The 26,241-nt window shown below is 30.6% G+C and overlaps 2 protein-coding genes across 2 annotated transcripts; one reads left to right on the top strand and one right to left on the bottom strand.

The window, feature by feature from the left end:
- Positions 1-362: 362 nt before the first annotated feature.
- On the bottom strand, positions 363-16,892 carry LOC111690498 (tubby-related protein 4). The gene is made up of 12 exons (XM_023452990.2): positions 15,778-16,892; positions 11,211-11,632; positions 5,565-5,729; positions 5,048-5,507; positions 4,478-4,986; positions 4,185-4,413; positions 3,853-4,121; positions 2,507-3,784; positions 1,787-2,437; positions 1,374-1,712; positions 1,108-1,299; positions 363-1,033 (listed from the first exon to the last, which is right to left on the bottom strand). The coding sequence occupies exons 2-12, from the start codon at positions 11,304-11,306 to the stop codon at positions 917-919; spliced, it is 4,305 nt and encodes a 1,434-aa protein (XP_023308758.2). The 5' UTR covers positions 11,307-11,632; positions 15,778-16,892; the 3' UTR covers positions 363-916.
- A 1,153-nt stretch (positions 16,893-18,045) lies between these two features.
- On the top strand, positions 18,046-25,155 carry LOC111690514 (attractin). The gene is made up of 8 exons (XM_023453009.2): positions 18,046-19,110; positions 20,660-20,878; positions 20,944-21,249; positions 21,314-22,285; positions 22,348-24,208; positions 24,274-24,360; positions 24,417-24,498; positions 24,573-25,155. The coding sequence occupies exons 1-8, from the start codon at positions 18,638-18,640 to the stop codon at positions 24,725-24,727; spliced, it is 4,155 nt and encodes a 1,384-aa protein (XP_023308777.2). The 5' UTR covers positions 18,046-18,637; the 3' UTR covers positions 24,728-25,155.
- The last annotated feature ends 1,086 nt before the right edge of the window (positions 25,156-26,241 follow it).

The following is a 26,241-nucleotide window of genomic DNA, read 5'->3' as shown; positions in this document are numbered from 1 at the left end:
TTAAAATAAAATGTTTAAAACATTCTTATTAAATACATTATATTAAATACCATAAGAAGAATTCACAAGAATTTATCAAAATACAAATAGGTTTTCAATATTTTGTTTTGTTTTTTTATAGCCGTTTTAACATTCACTTACAATACATGCACACACACACGTTTAAAAAGCACAGCATTAATGTTTTAATATAATTAATTATTATATTATTACTATTATTAATAATAAAAAATTTTAAGCTTAAAAATTATAATTTTATATGTTAAAATTTGTAATTAATTTAATTAAAATATAAATAAAATTAATTACATATTGCACACCTAAAGTCGTTTAGTTTTAGTTTTTCTTGGTTGATTTTTTTTTGTTTTACTTAAATTACATACAATTTTTTTTTACTAAATTAAGTGTTTGTTATATTTTGGTAAATTTTCTATTACAACACTTTTTCAATATTACACCATTTTTAAAAATTAAAAGAAAAGTCTATAATAAGTTCCAAAACAAAATTCATGATTAGAAAATTGAAGAATTTGAAAAAATTTAAAATATATCTAAAAAGAATTTCATAATGGTGTAAATACAACAAAATATTATGCTGTGTTTATCTCCTAAAATAATGCATTTTACTATAATTTTAATATTAATCTAAAGATAAGTTATCTGCATGTATATTACTATATATGTATGTATGTATACATATGTAAATATATACAACAATAGTTTTGCATGTATTTTTGTTTTCATTGAAAATGTTAAAATATAATTTTTCCTCATTATTTGCTATAAGTGTATGTATGTATATAGTAAAGTTTGTTTGTTTTTTTATTTAGAATCATAAGCTACAACCTAAGTTGATGTTTTTGTTTTAATATTTTCTGGACATCTCCTTTATGTCTGCCTCGCCTCTTCAACATAATTATTTTAAGCGTTGTGTTACATTAGCTAAAGCCACAGCAAATGCTTGTAATGCTGAAAATGGATATTGAAAATCTAAGGTATATGCATTGCCATCTATTCTTCCAAATTGCATGACCTTTTTTTTCAAATAGAAAATGTAAATAATGAAATATATAGATATTTTTTTTTAATTATATTTAAAAAATTTACCTGTTTTCCACGAAATTCAATTTGGAAATTTTTGGCTGATTCTTGTGTTACCCGACCGCCAAAGTCTAGTTGATAAACTTGACTCATTTCATTCCACATGGGCGCTTTATTGTGCATTACAAACTCACGTCGTACAGGCGCTGGATTGTTGCAGTTTGAGGTGCCATTCGGTTCTATTCGACCACGTTTTAACTAAAATATGAACACACATTTTTTATTTTAAATAAAGTTTTAATCGATTTTATCGATAAAAGCTTTTTTTGTACCTTTTGTCGAAGTTGAGCCTTTTGAAATGTTTCTAAATCACGATATTGTTTACTACAACCATTATTTGAATTCTCCTCACCGGAACCAGTCGTTCCATTGCCCTCGTCATCCGAACTATCAATAATGTTTTGTTTTTTATTTCGTTGGCGTCTAAGTAAAAGTGGCGAATTTAGAATATTACGTATAGGTGAACTGCTCTGATAACGTTTATTCTTTTTGCTGCTGGCCGGTGAGGCTGGTGAACTGCGTGGTAAACGTTGTGGTGAGGAGGGTGGTGTTAAACGACCTTCATCCAGGTCTCTTAGTCTACTAATAATATTTTCTAAAGTTGTAAGCGCCTAGATAAATCGAAATAAGAAAATAAACTATTAGAAGTTATTGCTCTTTATCTCTATTGCCGTAGCTACAATACCTGAGTATGGAGTGAAACAGAAGCTCTTGACTCTACAGGTGTAGCCTCTACGGCTATTTCATTACGGGAGTCAGTTAAACGTTGCTCTTGAGTATTCGTGCCATTTGTTGTCTGTTGTTTGCTTTCGCCGCCATTAGATGTTTGCTTTGATTCCTTGCGTCTCCAACGTCCTTCGGTTAGTTGTTTGTATAAATTAAAACCATGTTCATTACGCCGTCCCAATGTGGGGGAAGATGTATCTGTGGAGTTGCGATTGCCAAAGCGATGTTTTCGTGTGAAGAGAGGACTATCCGTAAAACTGGTTATAACATCAATTCTACGTTTTGGTAAACTTTCTGAAGATTTTTTGTTAAGCAATTCACTTTCGCTGGCGACCTCTTTGCTGGAGTTGATTTCTAGATCCAGTTTAATAATTTCATCACTTGATGTGGGTGATGTTTTAATACGTTTACAATCTTCACTTGGATTGGGCACATTAGAGCAGGTGAAACAGGCTGTTTTAGCGGTTGCTTTAACTGCGGTAGAACTTTCTTTGATTTCGTTTAGTTTATCTAATTGTTTGTTAGTAGTTTTTGTTTGAGCTGATAACAAATCACAGGAATCTAAACTTTTGGATTTGCCCGTAAATAAAAGTTTAGGCTTATGGGAGTCCTGTTTGGAAAATAAAAAATTATTACGTTCAATAAGAAGAATAATAAGAAATTCTTAACTCTAACTTACCCCTTGTTGAGACTTTTTTTTACGATTCGTTTTTCGATTATCCACCAATATCAGCCGCTTATTGGGAGCTTCTCTACGTAATGCCGTAAGAGCTTCATCGGATGGTGTTATGGCTACTGAATCCAAATAACCCACACTACAACTACGTGTTATGACATCGGGGACTGCAGGTGCTATCGACACCACGGTGGGTGTTCTTTTCATTGGATTTTCTATCACCGCTATAGGTGAAGGTGTAATAGCTGCTGCTCCCACTATCTGGGGCTGAACTATGGGCGATTGTGTTTCATCATCTATATAAAGTATTTCGCGTTTTTTGGATGTCGATGGCAACTGCGTGGTTTTCAGTTTGGTAGCATCCATTCTTTCTAAATTAAGGTTAAGATTAAGAGGCACTGGATTGACATGGCTGTTAGCTGAACGTATGGTTTCAGACATAAGAGCATTTTTAACCTGGACGACATTGTTGGCATAGTCATTATTGCTTGAATATGACATTAGCGTCGTTTGGCCAGCTGCCGAAACGGCTGGGCGTTCAAATATAATATCAGTAGGAGCTACAGCATTTTTGGGTGATTGTAATGTTGGGACGGAACCATCGTTGAACAATGGCGATATGGCGTGACGTGATTGGCCACAAGAACCACCATTCGATCGTGAATAGCCGGAAGTTATGGTCTTAGGACGTAATATTTTGTGATTGTTTGAACTACTATGCATAATGGCCGAGGTTGACGTGGAGGGTAAAGCTTCTGGTGATTCACTAGTTGAATCATCATCATACGATTCTGCTCTAGCCAAAGGACTTTTACCTTGGATGCCCGACATTTGGTTACCATTCGATGAATTCCTATGTCTAGATAATAGGCGATTTGGTCTAGGTGACATGGGTGCTATGGGTGGTGCAATCTCATTAAGTTTTCGTGTAATAACATTTCCACCTCCTCCTGCGCAAGCGCCTCCACCGCCACCAGTATCAACAGTATTTGCTACTTCTGTCGCTGCTGACGTTGTCTGCGTTCTCTTGGCCGCTGTGTGATTTAACAAGCTCTCATCTTCGTCTTCAGAAAAGAGATTTGGATTAAAGCTGGGATCCGGTCCAAGTGGGAAATCATCTCTTAATTCGGTTATCACTAGAGTCATTTGTCGGGGTTGCAAGTGTAGCAGGGACGTTTTGTAGGTAACTTGGCCTAAGTTTGCCGGGACGGTTTTTGCAAGTCCATGTATTTTAAATTTGGTACCCCAAATATTTGAGGTAACCTCAACCAATTTCACTTCCTAAAATAGAAATTGAGTTTTAAATAAAACTATATAAATATATCGAAAAACTTTAAGTATTAACAAACCTCTGGTAGCGTATCCACATAGGCGAGTTCATCTAAAGCATCACCGTTATCACTGCCAGTGGTAAGAGTATTTCTATCATTATTATTTGAGCCATGTCGCTTTTGTTGACGTATTTTCCGTTTACGAGGCGTATGAGGTGAGCCTCTTAAACGGTCCTCGTATTCACTGTCCGATGAATCAGTACGACTTTTGGCCGTAGTGCTAGTCGACTGACTAGACGACGAAGAACTTTTCGAACTTGGAGAATGATGGAAAAAGTCCGATGATTCTATAAGAAATAAGTAAAAAGTTCACAATTTATCTATAAAACCTAATCATATTAATTTGTTACCATTCACTTGCGGATCAAATATAACAAATTCTGGACGTATTTTGGATGTTCTTTTGCCTTTAAGCAACGGTACTAATCCGCCAAGATATTCCAAATACAATGTATAACAGGTACCAGAACTAATATTTGAATCATCATCATGGCGTATCATGGTGCAATGTAAACGCGTCGAACATATCGGCGGTCGGGAAACGAATTCTCTAAGAGATTTTAAATCAGGTACACAGCACTAAATATAACAACAATAAAATATATAAATAATGATAAAAGAATTTTGTTGCCATTTTACTTACTCGAATAGTTTGAGCAAATAAATTGCCAATAAGAGTCTTAATTCTTGAAGGCAAAGGCAACAATGGCAATAATGTTTCGGATCCTATACTAGCTTGTATTTGTAGACGACACAGTAACTGTAAAGAAGCCACTCGTCTCGACACCCAGGCTATATGAACTTGAGTTCCTGTAGCAATAAACAACCGTTTATCATTGAGACCCCAGGTTAAGGCCGACACTGGTGCTGTAGAATTGGGTATATGGGCCTGATAAAGTAAAGCTCCTGTTTCTGTGTAAAATTTCAAAACATTTTCATACACCGTACCATTAACAGGATCATTAATGTTAACGGTTTTATTAGAGGTGCCAGCTACAGCTAAAAGTTCACGAGAATTACTCCATTCCATAACCATACCCAGAGAGCCATCAAGGCCGGTATTGATATGTGAAGGTGAAACATCATCAAACGACTTGAGTAAATAAATAAAACCATTTTGAAAACTAACGGCCAAAACAAATGAACGTTTAGCTGCAATGTAAAGAAAATATGACATTAATCTTTAAAAAATATAACAATGATAATGACATACCGGCATTGGTCACACCCGGTTCTGATTCTTCACCCTCCTCCATTTTAAATTTCTCACAAGACCAAGACATGGAGGTAATGCCTACATCATTACACAATTGCACTTGAGAAACCATTGCACCATGAACGTCCATGACTATCACTTGACCTTGCGTAGTGCCAAAGTACACCTGTTGATCATCCGGCGTCCAAATGCCACATGTTATAGTAGATTCTAAATTCAACATGGAAGACCAATAACGCTGACCCGCCACAGATCCCACCAAAACGAAACCATCTTGATAACAAATTAGTGCCATACGACCGTCGTGCGACCACGAGAAATGAGTTACCGGTGTATTACGATCATTTATAAGCTCTATGGACCATCTACCCTCATATTTGATCCAAACAAATATAATACCAGAACTATCACAGGATGCCAATTTCTGATATGGTTCATTCCATTTGACAAGTATAACCTTAAAGGAGAATTTTTACATAAAATACACTTTCAATGTCTATTTAGTAAACCTTACGTCAGATCTGTGTCCTCTTAAGTTGTAATTTGTACGTAAAGGATATTCAACATTTTTACGACAATGTGATGTTGTAAACGTTACACCAACAATCCCTCGTACATTACCCGTTGCCAGCCAACCTTCCTGATAGTAGTTGGTACGATTTAATTTCCAGCCATCATCCTTGAAAGAAAATAACAATTTTCCGATATTATGTCTTATTTAATTAATTATCTTATTTAAGAACGCAATCAAATTAACAATAACACTTATTTATATTATAACATTTTACACAAGTATTCTTAACTAAATGGAAATTATATAATTTGAATTAAGTCGATAGGTAATTATTTTTTCAAACTCATTTAAAGCCAATTAAATATTTAATTGAATCAACAAACATATTAAAATGTTAAAATTGAGTTAAAGAAGAATTCACCTCAATACATACATAAATAATGCTAATATGGTGACTAATAAATGTTGTTTTTTTTACATTTGACGTTAGAAAAGTGTTTGGCATCTAAGATTTATTTTAAATTAATTTTTTTATCTTCATGCTGCTTGTAATCAATTAAAAACAACACGAATCGATTGTTGGTGTCTACATTATACGAAATTTCAAATTAAGCTTTCTCAAGGTCGACGTTTTATTGAAAGAAAGTGAGATTGTTGACAATGCCATGAGTAGGGACAGAAAGTGGGGTAAATCTAAAATTAAGATATTGGCAATAAATTACACATTCCCCATAAAGTTCAAAGGTCAAAAATGCTTAAAGTCATCTAACATTTATTTGCTTTTCATTACAATGTACAAACAAGATTTTCAAATGACGTCTAAACAAATCAGATTTCAAAATAGACCTTAAATTTCAACAAAGACAGCTAAATGAAAGACATTTGTCTTATTTTCTATTGGGTTTTATCAATGAATGCTAAATTTTATTAGTTATTTTTGGATATTGTTTAATAATGTGCAAATTTTATTGCTATTAATTGAATTTGTTCATGATCACATAAATTTTAGCTCCAGGTTGTTCCAATTGTTTTGTATGCTACAAAAAAAAAAAAACAATTGAAAATGTGCATTGTATTGCAGGAACATCTGTTTCAGCAGGCGGTTTGCCAAAACGACCGAAATTTAGAATAAGTTACTTTTATGGCCAATTAAAACTAATATTAGTTAGGGGAAAAATTGTTTCGGAATTTTTTTATTTCATTGGGTGTGTAATTTTTGAGAAAAAATATTTTTAATAAAATATATTCTGTTGCAAAAATTTGTTTTTGTGAAATCCTCCAGTTCTTAGTAAAAATCTGAATTTTTTCAGAGCTTAGAACTGAACTAGAACTGAACTAGAACTGAACTAGAACTGAACTAGAACTGAACTAGAACTGAACTAGAACTGAACTAGAACTGAACTAGAACTGAACTAGAACTGAACTAGAACTGAACTAGAACTGAACTAGAACTGAACTAGAACTGAACTAGAACTGAACTAGAACTGAACTAGAACTGAACTAGAACTGAACTAGAACTGAACTAAAACTGAACTAGAACTGAACTAAAACTGAACTAGAAGTAAAATTTATTTTAATTTTTCGGTAGTAAATGGTGTAAAATTTATTTGAAATTCGAGTATAATTACCTAATTTGTTACAAAATTTAAATACTTAATTTAAACAAATTTTTAAGACATTTAGCTAAAATTTATTGCGAAATGTTTACATAAACTTGTTTATTTTTAAAGAATATTGAAAATATTTAAATTGTTGGTCTAATTATTGGAAATAATTTTTGTTACTTGTAAAATAATCTTGTCTAAACAGAAATAAAAATATAATAGTTACATTTTGTAACCTAAATTGAAGACTCACCTTATCTGATTCAATTTCAATATATGTAATTGGTTCTACAATGGCGTAATTAAACTTAATGACAGGTTCTTCAGTTAAACTTATTGGCGGCGTTTGTAAAATATCTTTCAATAACAATTGATCGCCAATTATTCTGGTACCGATACCAAAAACAGATTTATTTTCCACTTGAATTACAAAATTTGCAAACAAAAATAAAATGAAGCACAAGGAAGTGCTAAAAGACGAAAACATTGTGTCTTTCATTGGAACGATTCGAAACCATAAATTATATTAAATATAAAATTATTTCGTACATAAATGTTATTTTCGTATTTATGATGATGTATTCTTAATATACTTTGAGTATCTGTACGACACACAGTAGTATTTTTAGTATTTAATATTTTTATTTTTTATAATTATTATTATTTTTTTTTTTGTATAGTCCGAAAACTTTTTCAAAATTTGAAACGTTTGTTGTTGATGTTTCGCGAGAACTGATTTAGAAGATTTTGGTGAAAACATGAAAAGCTATAAGCAAAAATTTCAAAATTTGCTTTTCTTTAAAAATAAAAAAAAAAATAAAAAACAAAATCTACAACGTATTTGCAGTCGTAGAGTGATTTGATAGAATGAAATACTTAAAACCATATTTTTCTTTTATTTTTAATTTTATTTTATGATGCTCATTGAGCATTTTTAGAAATTTATAATTTTGTTTGCTTTTGTTTTAAAGAGTAAAATACTTTAGTTTTATTAAAATAATAAATGCACTTATAATTCTGAACAAAATAAACAAGATTTTTTAAGCACACATTTGCTTTCAATTAAAAACAAACATAAACATCAATTTGCTGCTTTCATGCTAAAATTGAAAATAAATAAAAAGTTTTTCAATGATTGCGGTTACGCTTGATTTGCCCGGTGGAAGTTTGATTTTTTATGCTTTTTATTAAATTTGAAATTTTCTTTCGTGTTTTTACCCAGTTTCTGCCGTTTTCCTTTGCGCCAATGACATTGACCTTATTAATCATTCGATTATATTTACAGCAAAAATAAACTTTTTATTTTCTAAATAAATTAAAAATTGAGCTATTTTTAAACACTTTGTTTTTTTCTTGAAGTTCCACAATGTGATTTTGATTTTCTTACAAAAAAAAAGAACAACAATTTTAATTTATTTTTAATGTTTGTTTATTAGTGGGTTGAAGCACATTTGTGACTTTTCCTAAGAATGTACGACATTCAATAAAACAAAATGATTTAAGGCTAAAAGTTTTAAATGTTTTTCTTATAAATAAGTATATAAAATATTGGTTTAATAAAAAATAATTTCAGATTTTTATTATATAGTTATAGTTTAATACTAATATGTTCAGTACTAGTTTAGTTCTGGTTCAGTTCTAGTTCAGTTCTAGTTCAGTTCTAGTTCAGTTCTAGTTCAGTTCTAGTTCAGTTCTAGTTCAGTTCTAGTTCAGTTCTAGTTCAGTTCTAGTTCAGTTCTAGTTCAGTTCTAGTTCAGTTCTAGTTCAGTTCTAGTTCAGTTCTAGTTCAGTTCTAGTTCAGTTCTAGTTCAGTTCTAGCTCAGTTCTAGTTCAGTTCTAGTTCAGTTCTAGTTCTAGTTTAGTTCAGTTCTAGTTCAATTTTATTTGTACATATTTTTTTTTTTTTTTTGTAAAAATATATTTTATTTTCTCTTTCTTCATGCTCTTCCTTTTCTTTAACCTTTCATCAATCACTTTTCCCAGAATGTCTATGCTATAGTCAATTTTAGTTATGAAGACAATCTTGTTGAAGGTACAATTTCCTCTATTAATGGCCAGCAACAACAACATGTGGATGGTGCTAGTAAACCAGAACCCTTTGATGTCCTTATACAAATTTATGGATTTAATCGGACAATGCTTAATGTTAGTCCCGCTTATATACTCAATAAAGATCAACAATTTAATGGCGTCTTAAAACCAAATTATCAACAAAAATCTCTAAGTTTAATGCAAGAAGATTTAAATGATTTCGATGAAGAATATGATGAAGACGATGCTATTGACGATGATGATACTGATGATAAAGACAATATCGAATATGAGGAAGAAGATGAATTTGATGACAATTATGATAAAGTCATCGAACAGGGTCATCGACAAGAAGGTAAGTGTGTGATAAATTTGTTTAATGTAATTGAATGATTGATGTTATTATTTTTCTTTTGACTTATTTTTTATAAAGGGGATTTTCTTGTTTATGAAATTAATCAAACGTCTTCCACAACAACAGAATTACCAACAAATCATTCTCTAACGTTTTATTACATTGATATTTATTATATTACTTATGTGAAATTTACAATATATGAGGTAAGTGTAAATAGATATTTACTTTAGCCAAATTTAAATTTTAGTGCTTTCTAATCAGATCTAAATTTCCATATCCGAATATTATTCAAATAATTATTAAAAAATCCTAAGATTTTGCAATTATTGAAACGTATTTAAAACTTGTCGTTATTTTTAATAATTTATCAAAAATTCCGTTCATTTACATTTTTATAATTGACTGCCAACTGATTATTATTACTTTTACTTTTTCAGCACTATTTATATCATTCCATAAATGATTTTGGTGATACATACGTTGTGGAATATGGACACATTTCACCGACCACCCTTAAAGCTGTTGTCACAGATCATCGCACAACAAGTTTATTTGTACAAATGCAAATGTATGGCTTTCATCCAACTGCACTACCTGTTGACTATAAACCTTTTTTGTCAAATAGCCAAACATCACCAGCAACAGCAAGACCAATATCATCATTGAGAAAACTTCAAATACTTATGAATTCCCAGCAATCGTCAGCAAATGCACAACAGCAGCCACCAACGGAATTGGGTCACCAAATATCCCCCAATAATAATAATAATAGTAACAACAACAATTGTATGCAACAAGTTTTATCAGCGTCATCAAATAATATTGGCAACGATTGCCTAAGTATTTTTGCTCATTGGTCCATATTTAATTTGATTGTGACAATCTTTGTGACAATGTCTTTTATGTAAAGGTGATGATTTCTTTGTTGATTACTACTTTAATTATTTATATTTTACTTAATATTTAAGATTTGTGAAAATTGTGTGTGTGTATTTATATATGTTACTAAGTAAATGTGAGTATTAAAACTAAAAATATAAATTATACATATTATATTTGAGATTTTTTGTAATAAAGGAAAAAATAAAATAGTATATTTATGTATTGATTGGTTCTTTAGGGTTACCCAATTCTGTTCAGGATTCATACTGCATATGACGCAATTCAGTGTTTGTATCCGATAAAGAATACAAATGTAACGAATCTACATGTGAACCTTCGACAAATTCGAAAAATCATAATAAATACATTCTTGTTCTAGTTCTGTTCTAGTTCTGTTCTAGTTCTGTTCTAGTTCTGTTCTAGTTCTGTTCTAGTTCTGTTCTAGTTCTGTTCTAGTTCTGTTCTAGTTCTGTTCTAGTTCTGTTCTAGTTCTGTTCTAGTTCTGTTCTAGTTCTGTTCTAGTTCATTTCTAGTTCTGTTCTAGTTCTATTCTGATCTAGTTCTGTTCTAGTTCTGTTCTAGTTTTGTTCTAGTTCTTTTCTAATTCTGTTCTACATCTTATTAAGTAAACTCAATTCATAAAATCTATATGCATAAATTATATATTTTATTTTTGCATCGAATAATGTTTGCTGCAATGCTAATTAAATTAATAATTTGAAATAAAAAAAAATCCTATGCTAAATTATGTATTTTTAATTTTGCACTTACCTCTGGTATGTCATCTGGTACTTTTCCCATCCAGGATAATGATAATATTGTACAATCGCATTTTGTATTTGTGTTGCGTTCAAAATGTAGATGCATTATTTTTTATTTTTGTTTTCTTTGTTAAGCAATAAATTAAATTCTTTTTATTTTCTTTATTTTGTGGTTGTGTTGAACGAAATTTTTATTTGCAAAAATTGTCTACTATAAATTCTTGTTAAGCTAACTACGTTTTTGTAAGTTTTCCCTTATTTATTATTTTTGTTATTTGTTAAGTTTATTTTGTTTTTCTCTCAATAACTTCCGCTTGTAAACGTCATCATCATCATCATCATTGTAAACAGCAAGCAGTGTGTGTCAACATAATCTATCTTTTTTTTTTTGTTTTATATCTAGCAGTGAAAACCCTGTGGCAGCATTCTTTCCTGCAATAAAAGTTAGAAAGGAAATTGTTATAAAATAGACATTAAAAACAAACTACAGGATGTAATAATTTTGATGAACGAACATGTTTGTCTATGTCATTATAATAGTTAGTTTGATGAATTGATTCAATGCATCTTTAACTACATGTTTGTGTGCATGTGTTTCAACGACAAACTGATTGAATGAATTGATGTATAGGTAGTATGAAAGGTCTTGATATTATCAATATCATTATTGCCATTATCATTATCATCATCAGCACCACCGCCTCATCATAGTTGTTAATTTTTGTATTTTTATAAAATAATAAATGTGCAACAGACCGTTAACAAGAGTAAAAGGTAATTGACAAATTTACCACCTACATACTTACTAACAACAGAACGGAAATAGGAAATAAAACAACAAACAAATTTACCAGTTTGTAAAAAATTTATTCTTAGATAGGATACTATAATTGCCTATATATTATGTAAATATTGGGAAATATCAATGTAGTATATTAAGCGGTCAAGATTTTTTTTTAAACTTTTAAAAATTTAGCAAGTGCCTACTAGTTTTTTATCGGGAAACAGTATCGAAAATCGCTTGATATATAAGTGTAAAAATGAGTAAAAATTATCTTATCTTAACATTTCGATCAAATCTTAACTTCCTGAGAAAATTATATAAAATTATAGTAAACTTTTTTTAAATTTTATAAAAAAAACATAAAATCTACTGTAGAATGAGAAAATAGCGAAAATTTAAAAGAATTTATAAAAACAAATTAGCCATTGGCTGTAGGGCTTGAAAAGTAAATAATAAATTTCCCTTAAATTGCGGTTTTCTTCCATAAGTAATATCTAAAGTTTGTAATTTAAACCCAAAAATACATATCTACATGAATATGGAAATAAGTAATATTTTATTAAAGCCGCTAGCAAAACTAGCAAAACCGAAAATGTTTTTCTTTCATTGTAAAAAAGAAAAGTTAAACTTCACGTTTTCTTTTTTTACCCTAAAACCGAAAATTACTTAATTAAAACAAGGAGAATACTTGTAAAACGCTTGTTTGCTTTTGAAAAATATTTATTTTGTGTCCTGACAGAAAAATCTATACATAGTACATACAAACTTAACACGTACATACATATACATATGTACATATATACTTTTTTCAAATATAAATAAATAATGTATGTTTGTGTGTGTGTGACTGTTTGTGTAATATTTATTGACTGCACCCTTGTAAAACTAAACTAAAATACAATTTATTGAACATGGTGACGTATGAGCTACATACACACGAGTGTTTGTTTTTGTTATATTTTTTAAAACACTAGGTAGGTATAACGACAAATTTCAATTTACAAAACTTACAATATTTTGCATGTTTAACAAATAATACGATAGCGCGACCTTCTCAAAAAACAACTTTGTCCTTTAACAATGATTGAAAAATGTATTAACGAAACAAAAACAATAAAAAAAACAAAAATTTGCCAATATAAACGAGTGTATACAAATTGAATACAATAAATAATTTGTTTTTAGTGTTTCCGTTTTTTACCTCTCTACACTATAGCGTTTGCTACAACAACTACTCAATAAAATTTAATAAATTATTTGTAAAAATATACACAACAACAACTCCATAACTTAATAACAAAAACCAAACAAACTTATAACCCGTCGTAAAGTCCTTTTTATACTACATTCGCAAATACTTACTTAATTTCGACAAAACGTCACCGCTGTCGACGTAACTTTTTTGAAAGAATATGACAACTACAACATGACAACAACAAATATAACCAGAAATATTTAGGAGTATAATAAAATGGATGTATGTATGTTTGTATATGTACGTGTGTAGTGTGACCGACACCCTATGCTAGTTAACAGTAAATCCCACTGTTGTTGCTAGTGAAGTGTACGAATATATTTGTCGACAAATTTAGTTTGAGGGGGGATGATGTTGGGGTGGTGACATGCTTTTGAACAACAACAACGAAGAGGAAAAAAAACAAACAAAAAGTAAAGTGGAGCCTGGTGTAGACATTTTAACATATAAAAAAACAAAAGAAGTTGAACAGACGAGTTAACTAGAGTTGCCAGAATAAGATTATATATTTTAGTCCCATTTTAAAAATTTCTTTAGAAAGTCTAATTGGAATTAAATAACACAAGTCAACAATTTTGTACTTTACTTACAGTAAACTTTTCTAAAGGAATGGGTTGAATCCGAATACTGCCTCAGAATTTATTCATCACTTATTAACCTTTATCGATATCGTTTTACGAAGTTTGAAAAAAATGTTTTTGGCCATTTTTGAGACTCTATAAAAGCGCGAAGACTCGTTACTTTCAAAAATTTGAAAGTCCAATATATCTTTAATGTTTCCATTACATTTCTTTAAAATATTTGCTATCGTCGAAATGAAAAAAACACGTTTTGATGAAAATGAGGTTTTGATAGATAAATTTGAATAAATGAAATTATTCAAAACAATGTAAAATTTTGTTAAAAAAAATTAATTCCAAATTACATTAATAATTCGAGAATTAATTTAAAAATTAATGATTCATTTATAGCTCTGTCTTTTGTAACTTTTGAGTGTATGTAATGTATAAAAGTTAATGCAACCGATTTTATTACAGTTTGGGCTGTTAGGGGAACTAATGTTTCGGAATTAAACTTTTAAAAATTGTAATTTCAGTATTTTCTCAATTCTACAATTGAGTTTTAGTAAACCCGTTATGTAAATACCGATTCCTTAAATACTGTTATCATATCGGTTTCGATTTCCAAATAAAGAAATGATATTTGTATGGAGGTTAGGAAATATAATTAATTAAAGTAAATTCAGTTTGTACTCTGTTTTAATCATAAAAAATAATAAAATATGTATAATATCCACATCACTATTAAAAAGACCTAGGCGAATGAACCTATATACATATATTTTTCATAAAGTGTAGAACATGTTAATCATGTTCCAAACGTTTAATATGAACTAAACGAACAAAAATGTACACAAGCATAAACTAAATCTAGCCAATATTCTCAACCCTGAAATTTGGACTGAATCTAAAATTATTACTTTTGTCACCTTGAAATTTCACAAACAAATTTTACAAAATTAAAATATTTGTTTTTTAATAAGTTCTAAGTTTATTCACATTGACAAGTATCTTGAGTTTAAAAAAAAATTATGTGCAACATATACATTAGGGTGGTCCTGTTTATATGGAGACAAAATAAGACACTGATACAGCCACCGAAAATGAAAGCTTTATTCATTTTAAGACACCGTTTTTTAAATGTTTTGTCCTGGGAACAATTATTGGTAAGCAGGACCAAAGAACGAAGATGTCCTTTTTTAAGCAAAGGAATGATATAAAATACTGATATCTTATGAAAGATCTCTGAGAGGGGCTTTCAGTGGCGTATCATTAATATTTGTGCTCAAATAATTTAAACAAATAATTTAAGATCTTAAAATGAACAAAATTTTCCTTTTTTGGCGGAAGATCAAAAACTATACTTTTGAGCCACCCTAATATACATATGTATATTTAACAAAGATATGTAACATTGAGAACTGTAATGAAGTACATAGTATTTAATAGCGCTATAACTGTTTAAGATCATGTTTTATTTCAAATTATTTTAGCCATAACTGAATAGGATCCTTCGAAACACTAATATACATCCGATGTATTTAAGGAATATATTGTATAAAATTTAAACAAATATAAAATATATCGTATTTAAACTTTAAATACGATACAATTATAAAATTCAGAGGAGAGATACATATGTTTATATAAATGTCATTTGTCAAAGTATTTATAAGTCAAGTGAGGAAGTTTAAGAAATTTCCTTAATATTAATATTTTCAACAATATTCGTAAAGTTACATATGTAAATCGATTCGGAAAATTATGGTGAGCTTATTGTAATACTTTAAGTAAAGTTAATTTGAGTTAACACTCAATATTAAACGAAACGAAACTGTAAAGAATTGATTTCCCCAACAACAATAATAACTCCCACTAATTCAACAAAAACCCAACTAAATTTTTCTGGCAACTCTACAAAGGAAGAGAATTAAGGAAATAGAAAAATATGTGTAAGTATGTATGTATATGGACTTACCTTTTTTTATTGTAGTACACTAGCTGACTGGACTTGGGGCGTAACTCATACTATCCACATCACTAACAAGTTGAAGAAAATGTCAAACAAATTCATCAACATTTTGAAATAATTGGCCTCTTTTTCTATGTTACATTCTTTTTGTTTTATATTACAAATATGCATTTCATATTTTATTCTTTAGTAAATATAAATTTTTTCACATTTTTTCATTACTTATGATGGATAAAAAGTGTACACTTGAACACGTACAAACAAACAAAATGTACACAAAAACATACACTTACAAGTGTAGCAAGTAGCACTGAGATACTAATATAAATAAAGCTTCTTTATTCTATGGATTATTTTTTTATTTTCTATGTTGTAAGAAGAAAAAAGTGTTTTCTTACGACACACAACACAACAGCAGCAGAACACTAAAACTGAATGATTTTGATGGGTGACTGTTTCGCAATCCAATTATATTAGCATATACTTGGTAAAAAAAATGACAACAGCAACAGCAAATTTTGAAGAAAAAAAAAACAATATTTAAACAAGGAACTTCCGAAACCAACAACAACTAATAATTATAAATTTTTTACTCTACATAACACGACCCGACAACGTCCAAAAGGAGACGACTACTAACTAATTGTCACCAGGCTGTGTAACAGCAAAAATACAAGGAAAAAATATTCACACAAGTCAAATTATCACAAGAGCGCACGCCAGAGAGTGGGAGAGCAAAATAAGCACATGCTTAACGTATAGAGAGTGTGTTGGTATTATAACAGTAGCTTTTTTATTTTTAACAACTAACGGAATTTTATATGATTTTTGTTGTTGTTCGGTAAAACTTTTTCTCTTCGTTTGTTGAATTTTGTTTTGGTTTTTCTTATTTCTTGTTGTTGTATTATTTTACATACTTCGTTTATAAGAATGTTTGTCGTCTGTTGAAAAATTGGAAAAATCGATTTTTCCAATTGTTGTAACGGGCAGTGGCATTTATTTAAAGTTATTTTATATGTAGTACGTGTTTGATATTTTCTTTTATTATTTGTATACGCTTTTAAGGACGGTTTAATTCATTCATTATTATAACAACATATAAATAAATAATTTTTTTTTTAATTTTATTAAAAAGTGGTATTTTTAATTTTTAATAGTAATAATTCAAATAAAAAAATATTAGAGGATTTTTTTTCTTAGTTATAGTTATATTTAAGTTAAATTTGTTTTTTTTTTTAATTTATTCTTGTTAATAACACTTTGTAGTTTATTTCGAGTGTCTTTCTTGCGCTAAACTTAGTAAAATACTGATTGACAAAATGTATAATTTACTCCTTGAACTCTCAGTTTTTTGAAAAATAAAAAAGCTCCAGTTTTATATTGTTTAATGTGGGATTTTCACTAAATATTGTTAGACACTGTTTCCCAAGAGAAAAGTTATCACCTTTACCGGCATAAAAATACTAACACTTTCATACATAAATGTCGTGTCATCAAAAAAAATCTGCCACTATTTAAAAAAGCTATTGTGCTACAATTTATAGACTTGTAAACAATTCAAAAAATAGAAGCATTCATTAATCGCTCAAAAACTTGTCAACAAATCTAAAATAAGAAGCATTTATTTGTATTAACGTCCATAGTCTAGTCAGTCAATGCACTAACTCATAAGCTAGTTAATAAACTATTCAAAAGTTGGATGATAGAACGATATTTTATATAGAACCTTGGATTTTTGATAAAAATATAACTACAATAAATTGAACTTTAATTTTCCGTTATCATTAACATAACCCTTTAACGGCTATAATATACAAAATGTTAACTTCGCAATGTTAATTTACATTTCACGAAATGTAAACACGACTTTAAATACATTTATTGTAAAAACGGCCAAACTTGAAATTGTAATTAAGGTCTGTGTTGTTAATTCTTTCTAAAAACTATGATAAATTCATGTTAAAAATCGCTTCAATTCAAAAATTTCACAAAAAGACATTATTATATGAGCAGTTTTTAAAACAAAGTTTGATTTATAAACCGTCTTTTAACTAAAATTTTTTTTAATAAGACCATAAACTTTTGAAGATAATATTCTAGTTTTTGTATATAAACAATGTTATTAAATAATTCTTGGACTACTTTTTTCAATTAAATTATCAACAAAGATTATAAAAAACACTTGTTTTCTTTTCAACTATTAAAAATCGCTAGAAAAAAATTCATTTCTATAACCGAATAGATTAAATAGTAAAATCGCTTAATAACCATCATTGGCCGCTGTCAACGGGAGAAATTAGTTCACTCACCTGAAAAGCAAAAAACGAAAAAATTTATAAAAATATTTTACTAATAAAAATTATAATTGTTTTTCTTTAATTTGTTTTTAATAAATAAAGAGAAAATGATGTGTTAATTGTACGTAGTATTATTGAAAGTATTTCTATATTTAATTATTGGCAAATCTATTACACAATGAAAACAAAAGTTAAGTGCGTTGTCTGTGAAAAATAATAAAAGAACGGACAGAAAAAGAGAAAGAAAAAATATCCAACCAGCAAGAGAAGAAATAGAAAGCCAACCAACAAAACTTCCAAATTAAATTATTTTAACAAATCACAAAAAAAAACAATAGGCAAACATAAGAATATGAATATATAGATTAGTATTTAAAACGGAAAATATGTTTTAAACAAAATTAAAAAGAAACAGAACAAATTATTGAACCATGTTCAAGAACAACAAAAACCTTTTTTTAATAATTTGAGTGTGAAAACGATAACATCAGCAGCGGCAGAGCAGCAGCAACAAAAAAGACATAAATAGTAATTGGATAAAAGACAAAAACAACAAGAAACACAGTAAGATGTGTGTAAATAACACACTGCAGCAGCGGCAACAATACATCGACGAAGACGACGACGATGACGAGGGAACAACAGCTGCATCAGCAGCAATTAAACACAACATTTGCAAATATGCCAGCAATAACAGAAATAACTTAAATAATTTCTTCAACAGCAGGACTAACAATACAACAACACAACAATATTTACATCAGCAGCAATATAATGCAATAACAACGACAGTTGTACCAAACGTAACAACTGCGACAACAGCAACTTTTAATTGTAAATACAGACGGAAACATATTTTACTGTTGCTATTGGTTTTATTTCACATTTGCTCCAGCTTTTTGACACACGTTTCGGCCTACAATTGCTCCGCACCTGGTGGTCACTGTCAAAATGATGGCAAATGCAAGGAGGATGTTGGCCAGTGTGTTTGTGCTGATGGTTGGCAAGGACCCGAATGCCAATTTTGTGGTGGTAAAGTTAGGTATGTTTTATAGGTATTTTAGAGCATACGTTGAACAAATAGTCATTTATTTTTCTATTTAATCTAATCAGCAATTTTTTCTATTGTAAATCTTTCACTTGATATACAAATTTACCCCCAAAAAGAGGTCGTAATTTAAGACCTCTGTCAGTATAACTCTTTGTTTCTTATTTGAATCAGTAATTATTATTTTATAACTTTCTTATTTACTAATAAGTATATTGGTTTTCTGAAGGCATGACTCACAGAAATTTTCATATTTATCGAACGCAATTCTGTTTTTATTGTTTTCTTTAGTGATGCTAATAAATACATGCTTTTTATTTAATGTTTACTTAGTTATTATTTAATAATATTAATATATACCTACCAGCGATCCCGTAAAACTTTGATATCGTAATACCTAATATTTAAATGAATTAAAAAATACAAATGTAAATAATTGGTCATTTAGAAAATCAATACAGTAATATCATTTCACAAACGTTTAAGATATGTGATAGTCAACGATCTATGAAGTCCTGGAAATCGAACAATAGTTATTAGGCTAGTCAAAAGACTTTTTATAGATTAGTTAACAGACAAGTATACAGTCTGGATAAAAATCTTGTCAAGAGAAGAACTATCAGAGCAATTTAAAAACTTCTAATGCTAAAATTTTCTTTGGTCTAAATTTTTTGCAGTGCTTTAAACGACTATCGAATTTGATCAGATAAATTTTAGATTTTTAAATATTTTAGAAGCTTTAGTAGATTAGAAGCTATTTAGTAGATTACGTGATAAGTTAAATTTAAACCAAAGTAATTAGCAATCTGTAAAGACGCAAAAAAATAGTTTTTAAATAATATTTATTTTATTTAATCATTAGAAATCTTATCACTAAAGTGAGCTAAATTTTGTGACGCAAGCTGCTTCCAGATTCAAAATAAAATCAAATGAATATGAAATAAAATTTCATAGAACTTTTTAATTATTACATTAAAACGTTTTAAGATTCGATTATTGATAAAGAACAAGTGCATTATTCTAGAAATATTAAATTACATGTTTAAACACAACAATTTTACATGTACTTTTTTCATTGAATAACAAATTTTTAAACACATCTACATATTTAAATTCGTTGATAAATTATTACAGATCGAAGTAGAATTGAATCAATAATTATAATGAAATGTAAAGTACATATTTTATATCAGAAAATTAATTTTGTGTTCATTTTGTTAGTTGGTTCAACAGGAATAAAAATTGTAATTTTTTTTCATCACAGAATTACAGTTATAATTACCATTGATGCAGTTGTTTCTCTAAATGATTATTATCGATCAATGTACAATCGCTTGATTAATTTATCTATCTAACTCTGACAACTGCTATATTAAGACTTTAATCGAATGCCCAATCCCATTTTATTTTACCTATTTCCAAGGATTCTAATTGTCTAACCAAAATGTGACATGTTAATAGTCTCTATATATAGATATTTCTTACTTTTGAAAACTAATTTAAAATAAACTTTTATTCTATCTCTATATTCTTTCAATTCAAGGATGTATCATCAGAACGGCATCATACACGATGGTTGGGGTAATTATTCCGTAAGTGTAAAATGTAGTTGGTTAATTGATACAAAACACTGGAGTCATAAGCATGGTAAGCCGCCCACTATACGCATGCATTTGCGTGAATTTGCAACAGAATGTGGTTGGGATCATTTGTATATATACGACGGTGATAGTGTAGATTCTCCGCTTTTAGCTGTTTTTAGGTAAAAATCAAACAAACAAAAACTTCATTCTACATAAAACTAATTCTCATTTCAATTACCCACAGTGGCCTTATGTATAGAGGCAATTTTTCCATACGCAGCGTTCCACAAGTTATAGCACGTTCGGGCACTGCTTTATTGCATTTTTTCAGTGATGATGCCTACAATATGTCTGGTTTTAATTTATCATATCGCATGAATGCCTGTCCCAGTGATAATGAGGAAATTGAGTGCTCTGGTCATGGCAAATGTAACGATGGTTTCTGTAGTTGTGATCCCTTGTATAGTGGTGAGGCGTGTAATATAGCTGCTTGCCCCAATAATTGTATGGAGGATAAAAATCATGGTGTTTGTAATTTGGAAGAAGAGAGGTTTGTTGCAACAACAACAACATAATATTAAATTGAATTCAAAATTTTTATTATTCGATTATAGATGCATTTGCAAAGAGGAATATGGTGGCAATGATTGTGGACAATTGAAGGCTCATGGTGTTTGGTCGAGTGTCAATACTAAACAATCTTCACCACCACCAGGTACAGCTTCCCATGCTGCTGCTGTGTGGCGTGATACCATGTACATTATTGCCGGTGAATCATATGGTCGTGGTAAACTTATGACCACCTATGATTTCAATGGCAATGTCTGGGAAACTGTCCACACTGAGAAAGGCAGCACAGTGCCGGAGCAGCGCTATGGCATGTCCACCGTTATGTATGGCGATAAAATCTTCATGTATGGCGGTGTTGTCAAAGGTTCCGGTATTTCTAATGAACTTTGGGCTTTTGATGTCTCTGCCAAAACTTGGGAAAATATAACTGTAAATGCAGAACCTTGCAATACTCTTAGTACACCCTATGCCATGTGTGGTCCATTGCATGTTACAGGACACACAGCCACTTTAGTGCCTAGTTTTGGAGACAAACATAGTTATCCTTATATGGTGGTGATCTTTGGTCGTTCTCCTCAATATGGCTACTTGAATACGGTGCAGGAGTTTAATTTCGGTACCCGAGAATGGAAAATTGTTGAGACCTCTGGTTATGTAGTCAAGGGTGGTTTTAGTCACAGTGCTGCCTATGATTATTTGACAGAGAAAATCTATGTTTATGGCGGTATAGTATCGGAGTCGGAAGCTAGCCAATATATAACCACACGCTTGTATGCTTACTCACCCTCCACGCATACTTGGACGTTATTGTCTTCAGCTCCTAGTGCGCGTCTCTTGCATACGGCCAATTTTGTCAATCAAGGTTTAATGATGGTATTCGGTGGCAATACTCATAATGATACCGCAGAGAGTTATGGAGCTAAATGTTATAGTCAAGATTTATTAGTTTACGATGTTTTCTGTGATTCATGGCATAAACAAAACATTCCAATGCATTTACAAGCAGATTTAGCCAGGTAAAAACGAGTTGTATTTTAATAGCAAGATTTAAGTTATTAAGTTTTACTTTTCCTTCCAGATTTGGTCATAGTTCGGTAGTTTTTGAAGATAATCTTTATATTTACGGAGGCTTTAATGGTCAACTACTCAACGATATATTACGTTTCTCTCCCGGTCACTGTAATTATTATTCGAAAGAGGAAAAATGTACGAATGCCCGACCGGGCGTTAAATGTATTTGGGATGTGCAGAAAATGAGATGCATACCCATAACACGGGTACAACGTTCAGCTATTTATGGACGAGAACAATATGATTACATTGCTTGTCCTTCTAAGAGTCGTATAACTATGACTTCAGAACTTTTGCTGGATGTTACGCGCTGCCAAGAGCTAAATAATTGTCAGTCATGTGTTGCGAATTCATATGGCTGCACTTATTGCGGCAGTGGCGTTTGTACAAAAGAACGTTGTCGTGAAACTTCTCCTTTGACTTCGGTATTCTATGAAACATCTACACAACAACAGAGCCAACATTCCAAAGCCCAATTTGTAATAGCTACAAATGCACCACCTTTGAATATAAAACAATTGGAAAATTGTCCAATAAAAGAAGATTTTCGTACTACAGCCTTATGTGAACAACTGCATACTTGTCATGCGTGTTCGGCAAACACTGCCTGTATTTGGGAACCAGAACATAATCGTTGTCGTCCATATACTGCTATAAACGGTAATCGAACAATTGATGAAATAATTTGTCCACCTTCGTGTGCTTCTCTCAGTAATTGTCACAATTGTACGGAGAATGATTGTATATGGTGTCAGAATGAATTACGTTGCGTTGATCGCAATTCGTATACGGCCAGTTTTCCGTACGGACAATGCCGGGAATGGACAACACACACCTCCAAATGTCGTACCTCTCCGGCTGGTTTGTGGGGTAACTCATCGGCATTGTCCACAGCCCAGTGTGGTTACTACAACAGTTGTTCGCAGTGTCTTGATGATCCTGCTTGTGGTTGGTGTGATGATGGCACAAATACTGGTCTGGGCAAGTGTATTGAAGGAGGAGCTCTAAAGCCGCACAATTCGGCGGAATGCCCCTCCAGTCAATGGTATTTCACCTCTTGTCCCAGATGTAACTGTAATGGTCACTCCAAATGTTTGGATTCGGTGCACTGCGAACAGCCTTGTTCGAATCTGACCTTTGGTACTCATTGCGAAAAGTGTGGTCCTGGTTATTGGGGAAATCCCATTAATGGTGGTCAATGTCAGAAATGTGACTGTAACCAGCAGGGAGATATCTGTCATCCGGATACGGGTAAATGTTACTGCAATACCAAAGGTATTGTGGGAGATCATTGCGAAAAATGTGATTCACAGAATCACTATCATGGCGATCCCATTTCCTCAACCTGTTACTATGAACTCACCATTGATTATCAGTTCACTTTTAATCTATCGAAGAAAGAAGACCGCCACTTTCGTCAAATCAATTTCCGCAATTCACCCGTGAAGCCTGAAATCGATGCTGATTTCACAATTACCTGTAGTGTGCCGGCAAAAATGGACATTATTGTTAAATTTGCCGGTTCGCAAAGTAAAATTCTTTTTACCAATATTAATTGTTCAACATTTCGTCATCGCTTCCCCAAGACTGAGTACCAATTTGGTCATTCGCCAGAAGACAATAGTTCGTTGACAACGTTCTATGTATTTGTGCATGACTTCCAACCTCCCATTTGGATACAGATTGCGTTCTCACAATATCCCAAACTCAATTTGCAACAGTTCTTTATAACATTTTCAACTTGCTTTTTGTTGCTACTGCTAATGGCCGCCATACTGTGGAAAATTAAACAAAAGTATGACATGTTCAGAAGAAGACAACGTTTGTTTGTTGAAATGGAACAAATGGCTAGTCGTCCATTTTCACAGGTACATACCTCGATTATTGGTGTAGTGTACAAGTTATTTTATATATTTTTTTATTTGTTTTATAGGTGCTAGTGGACATAGAAAATCGTGAAAGTATTGATTTATCTTTAACCATGGAGGGAATTGCAAATATGAGCAAGAAACGTAAAAAGGTAAGACTTTTTAAACGAAAAATATTAAAGCAGTTTTAAGAGATTTTGTATTGCAGGAATGTCCGAGCCCGATAGCATTAGAACCCTGCAGCGGTAATCGTGCAGCCGTTTTGTCTCTTCTAGTCCGTTTACCCACAGGTAAAGTGTTCGAACATAAATAGCATTTCGTTTAATACCATGAAACATATTTATTTAAATTTAATTTACTTTAGGTGGTCTTCAGCATGCACCAGCTGGTCAGTCCGCCGGATTAGCTGTAGCCAGCGCCTTAGTAACACTTGGTAATCCAAGACGTCCTTCAATAGAGCACTCTAAAGAGCCAAAATCTAAACGTAAACAAAGCCAACACCCTGATAGTTGTACATAATAATTGATTATAATAGAGTGTGTGAGCGTGTTTAATTATTATTTTATTTTATGTATTGTATTTTTTTAATTATTATTATATTATTAAATTAAAAAAACAGATTTTATTTATTTAGATGATAAATTGTAACTTATTTTGTTAATACTTAAATTAATAACGATAAATAATGATAATATTGTACTAAAGACATTTTATCCATTAAGGTGATACCAACAACAAAAAAAAAAACAAAACAACAAAAAATTGTCATATTTAAAAAATATACAAACAAAAAACAACAACTTATACAATTAAACAAAAATTAAGAAAAACAAAAAGACAAAAAAAACTTAATTCATGATTATTATATTACTTTGAGATTAAGAAGACACATTATAAACTACAAAAAACAAAAACAAACAAATATTATAAAGGCATAGAATGTAAAATCGTGAATGTAAAACAAAACAAATGCAAATATAAACAAACAACAACAAAAACTTTAATGATTCCAAAAAAAAAAAACAAATTAATTCTATTATATGATGTTTTAATTATTGGCGAGAAATTGAAAAAAAAGGATGAGGGAAATTGTAGCTGAAGCAGAAATGGTTGTGGCATCTGTGGCATGCAGAAATAAATTGAGAAACATTCAGGTAAGTACTGCTTAGACTAAATTATAATAAAGTTATGTCGTCATACGTAACGAACTGTGCGACAGGTTTATTTCTATTTCTTTCGCAGACGAACGACGAAAAATTGTTTTAAAACCAATTCCGGTAGCCCGAATTTTCAGAAATTTGGAGGTCGTGAGTACAGCTAATGACAATACAATATTTTATTCAAATATTCGCAAATTCGAAGTTTTGTTCGAAAAAAATTTTTATGCTCTTAAAAAAATCTCTGGGTCATAAAAACTAAAATTTTTGAAAATTCGAACTTAAGTTCGAAAAATTTTTAAAGCAATTAAAACCAGTTCTGGTGGCCCGAAATGTCTGAAATTTGGCACTACGTGCTATGTTCGAATATTTAAAATTAAATTCGAAAATTCGTATTAATGTTCGAAAAAAATTTGAAGCTGTTTGGAGTACACTTGATGACAACACTACAATGCTATGTTCGAATATTTAAAATTAAATTCGAAAACTCGAATTAATGTTCGAAAAAATTTTGAAGCTGTTAAAATAATCTCTAAATTGGGTATATTCACAAAAATATAATTTTAGTTCCTTTTTCTTACGTTTTCTAATTTCAAACAAACAAATTTTGAAACGAATTCCCACTACGAATAATTTGATTGTGTTCCATTCGACGAATTTACGCAACGAATTGTTGTCGACTAGTTCGTCGTGCTATACGAAATTCGTTGTTCGACCCAATTATGCGTATATATTGCATGTTTCTCTTCGATAAAGAATTTTTATTTTTATTAATGATTGAACATTTTTAAGTTTTATTTTCTATTCTAAGAATATTATCCTTCATAATGCCTACAATTTTATTTTACAACTCTATATAGTCAACTGTTTGTTGAA

Source organism: Lucilia cuprina, chromosome 4 (assembly GCF_022045245.1).
Source record: "Lucilia cuprina isolate Lc7/37 chromosome 4, ASM2204524v1, whole genome shotgun sequence".
Lineage (NCBI taxonomy): Eukaryota > Metazoa > Arthropoda > Insecta > Diptera > Calliphoridae > Lucilia > Lucilia cuprina.
Note: the sequence above shows the minus strand (reverse complement) of the source record. Positions and strands in the feature narration are given on the sequence as shown.

Coding starts and splice junctions, on each gene's coding strand:
- LOC111690498 (XM_023452990.2), bottom strand. CDS start 11,306: ATGCATCTACATTTTGAACGCAACACAAATACAAAATGCGATTGTACA. Junction 4,414..4,477: donor TATTTGCTCAAACTATTCGA/GTAAGTAAAATG, acceptor TGTTATATTTAG/TGCTGTGTACCTGATTTAAA. Junction 1,300..1,373: donor AGGCTCAACTTCGACAAAAG/GTACAAAAAAAG, acceptor TTCATATTTTAG/TTAAAACGTGGTCGAATAGA.
- LOC111690514 (XM_023453009.2), top strand. CDS start 18,638: ATGTGTGTAAATAACACACTGCAGCAGCGGCAACAATACATCGACGAA. Junction 20,879..20,943: donor CCGCTTTTAGCTGTTTTTAG/GTAAAAATCAAA, acceptor AATTACCCACAG/TGGCCTTATGTATAGAGGCA. Junction 24,209..24,273: donor CTAGTCGTCCATTTTCACAG/GTACATACCTCG, acceptor TTTGTTTTATAG/GTGCTAGTGGACATAGAAAA.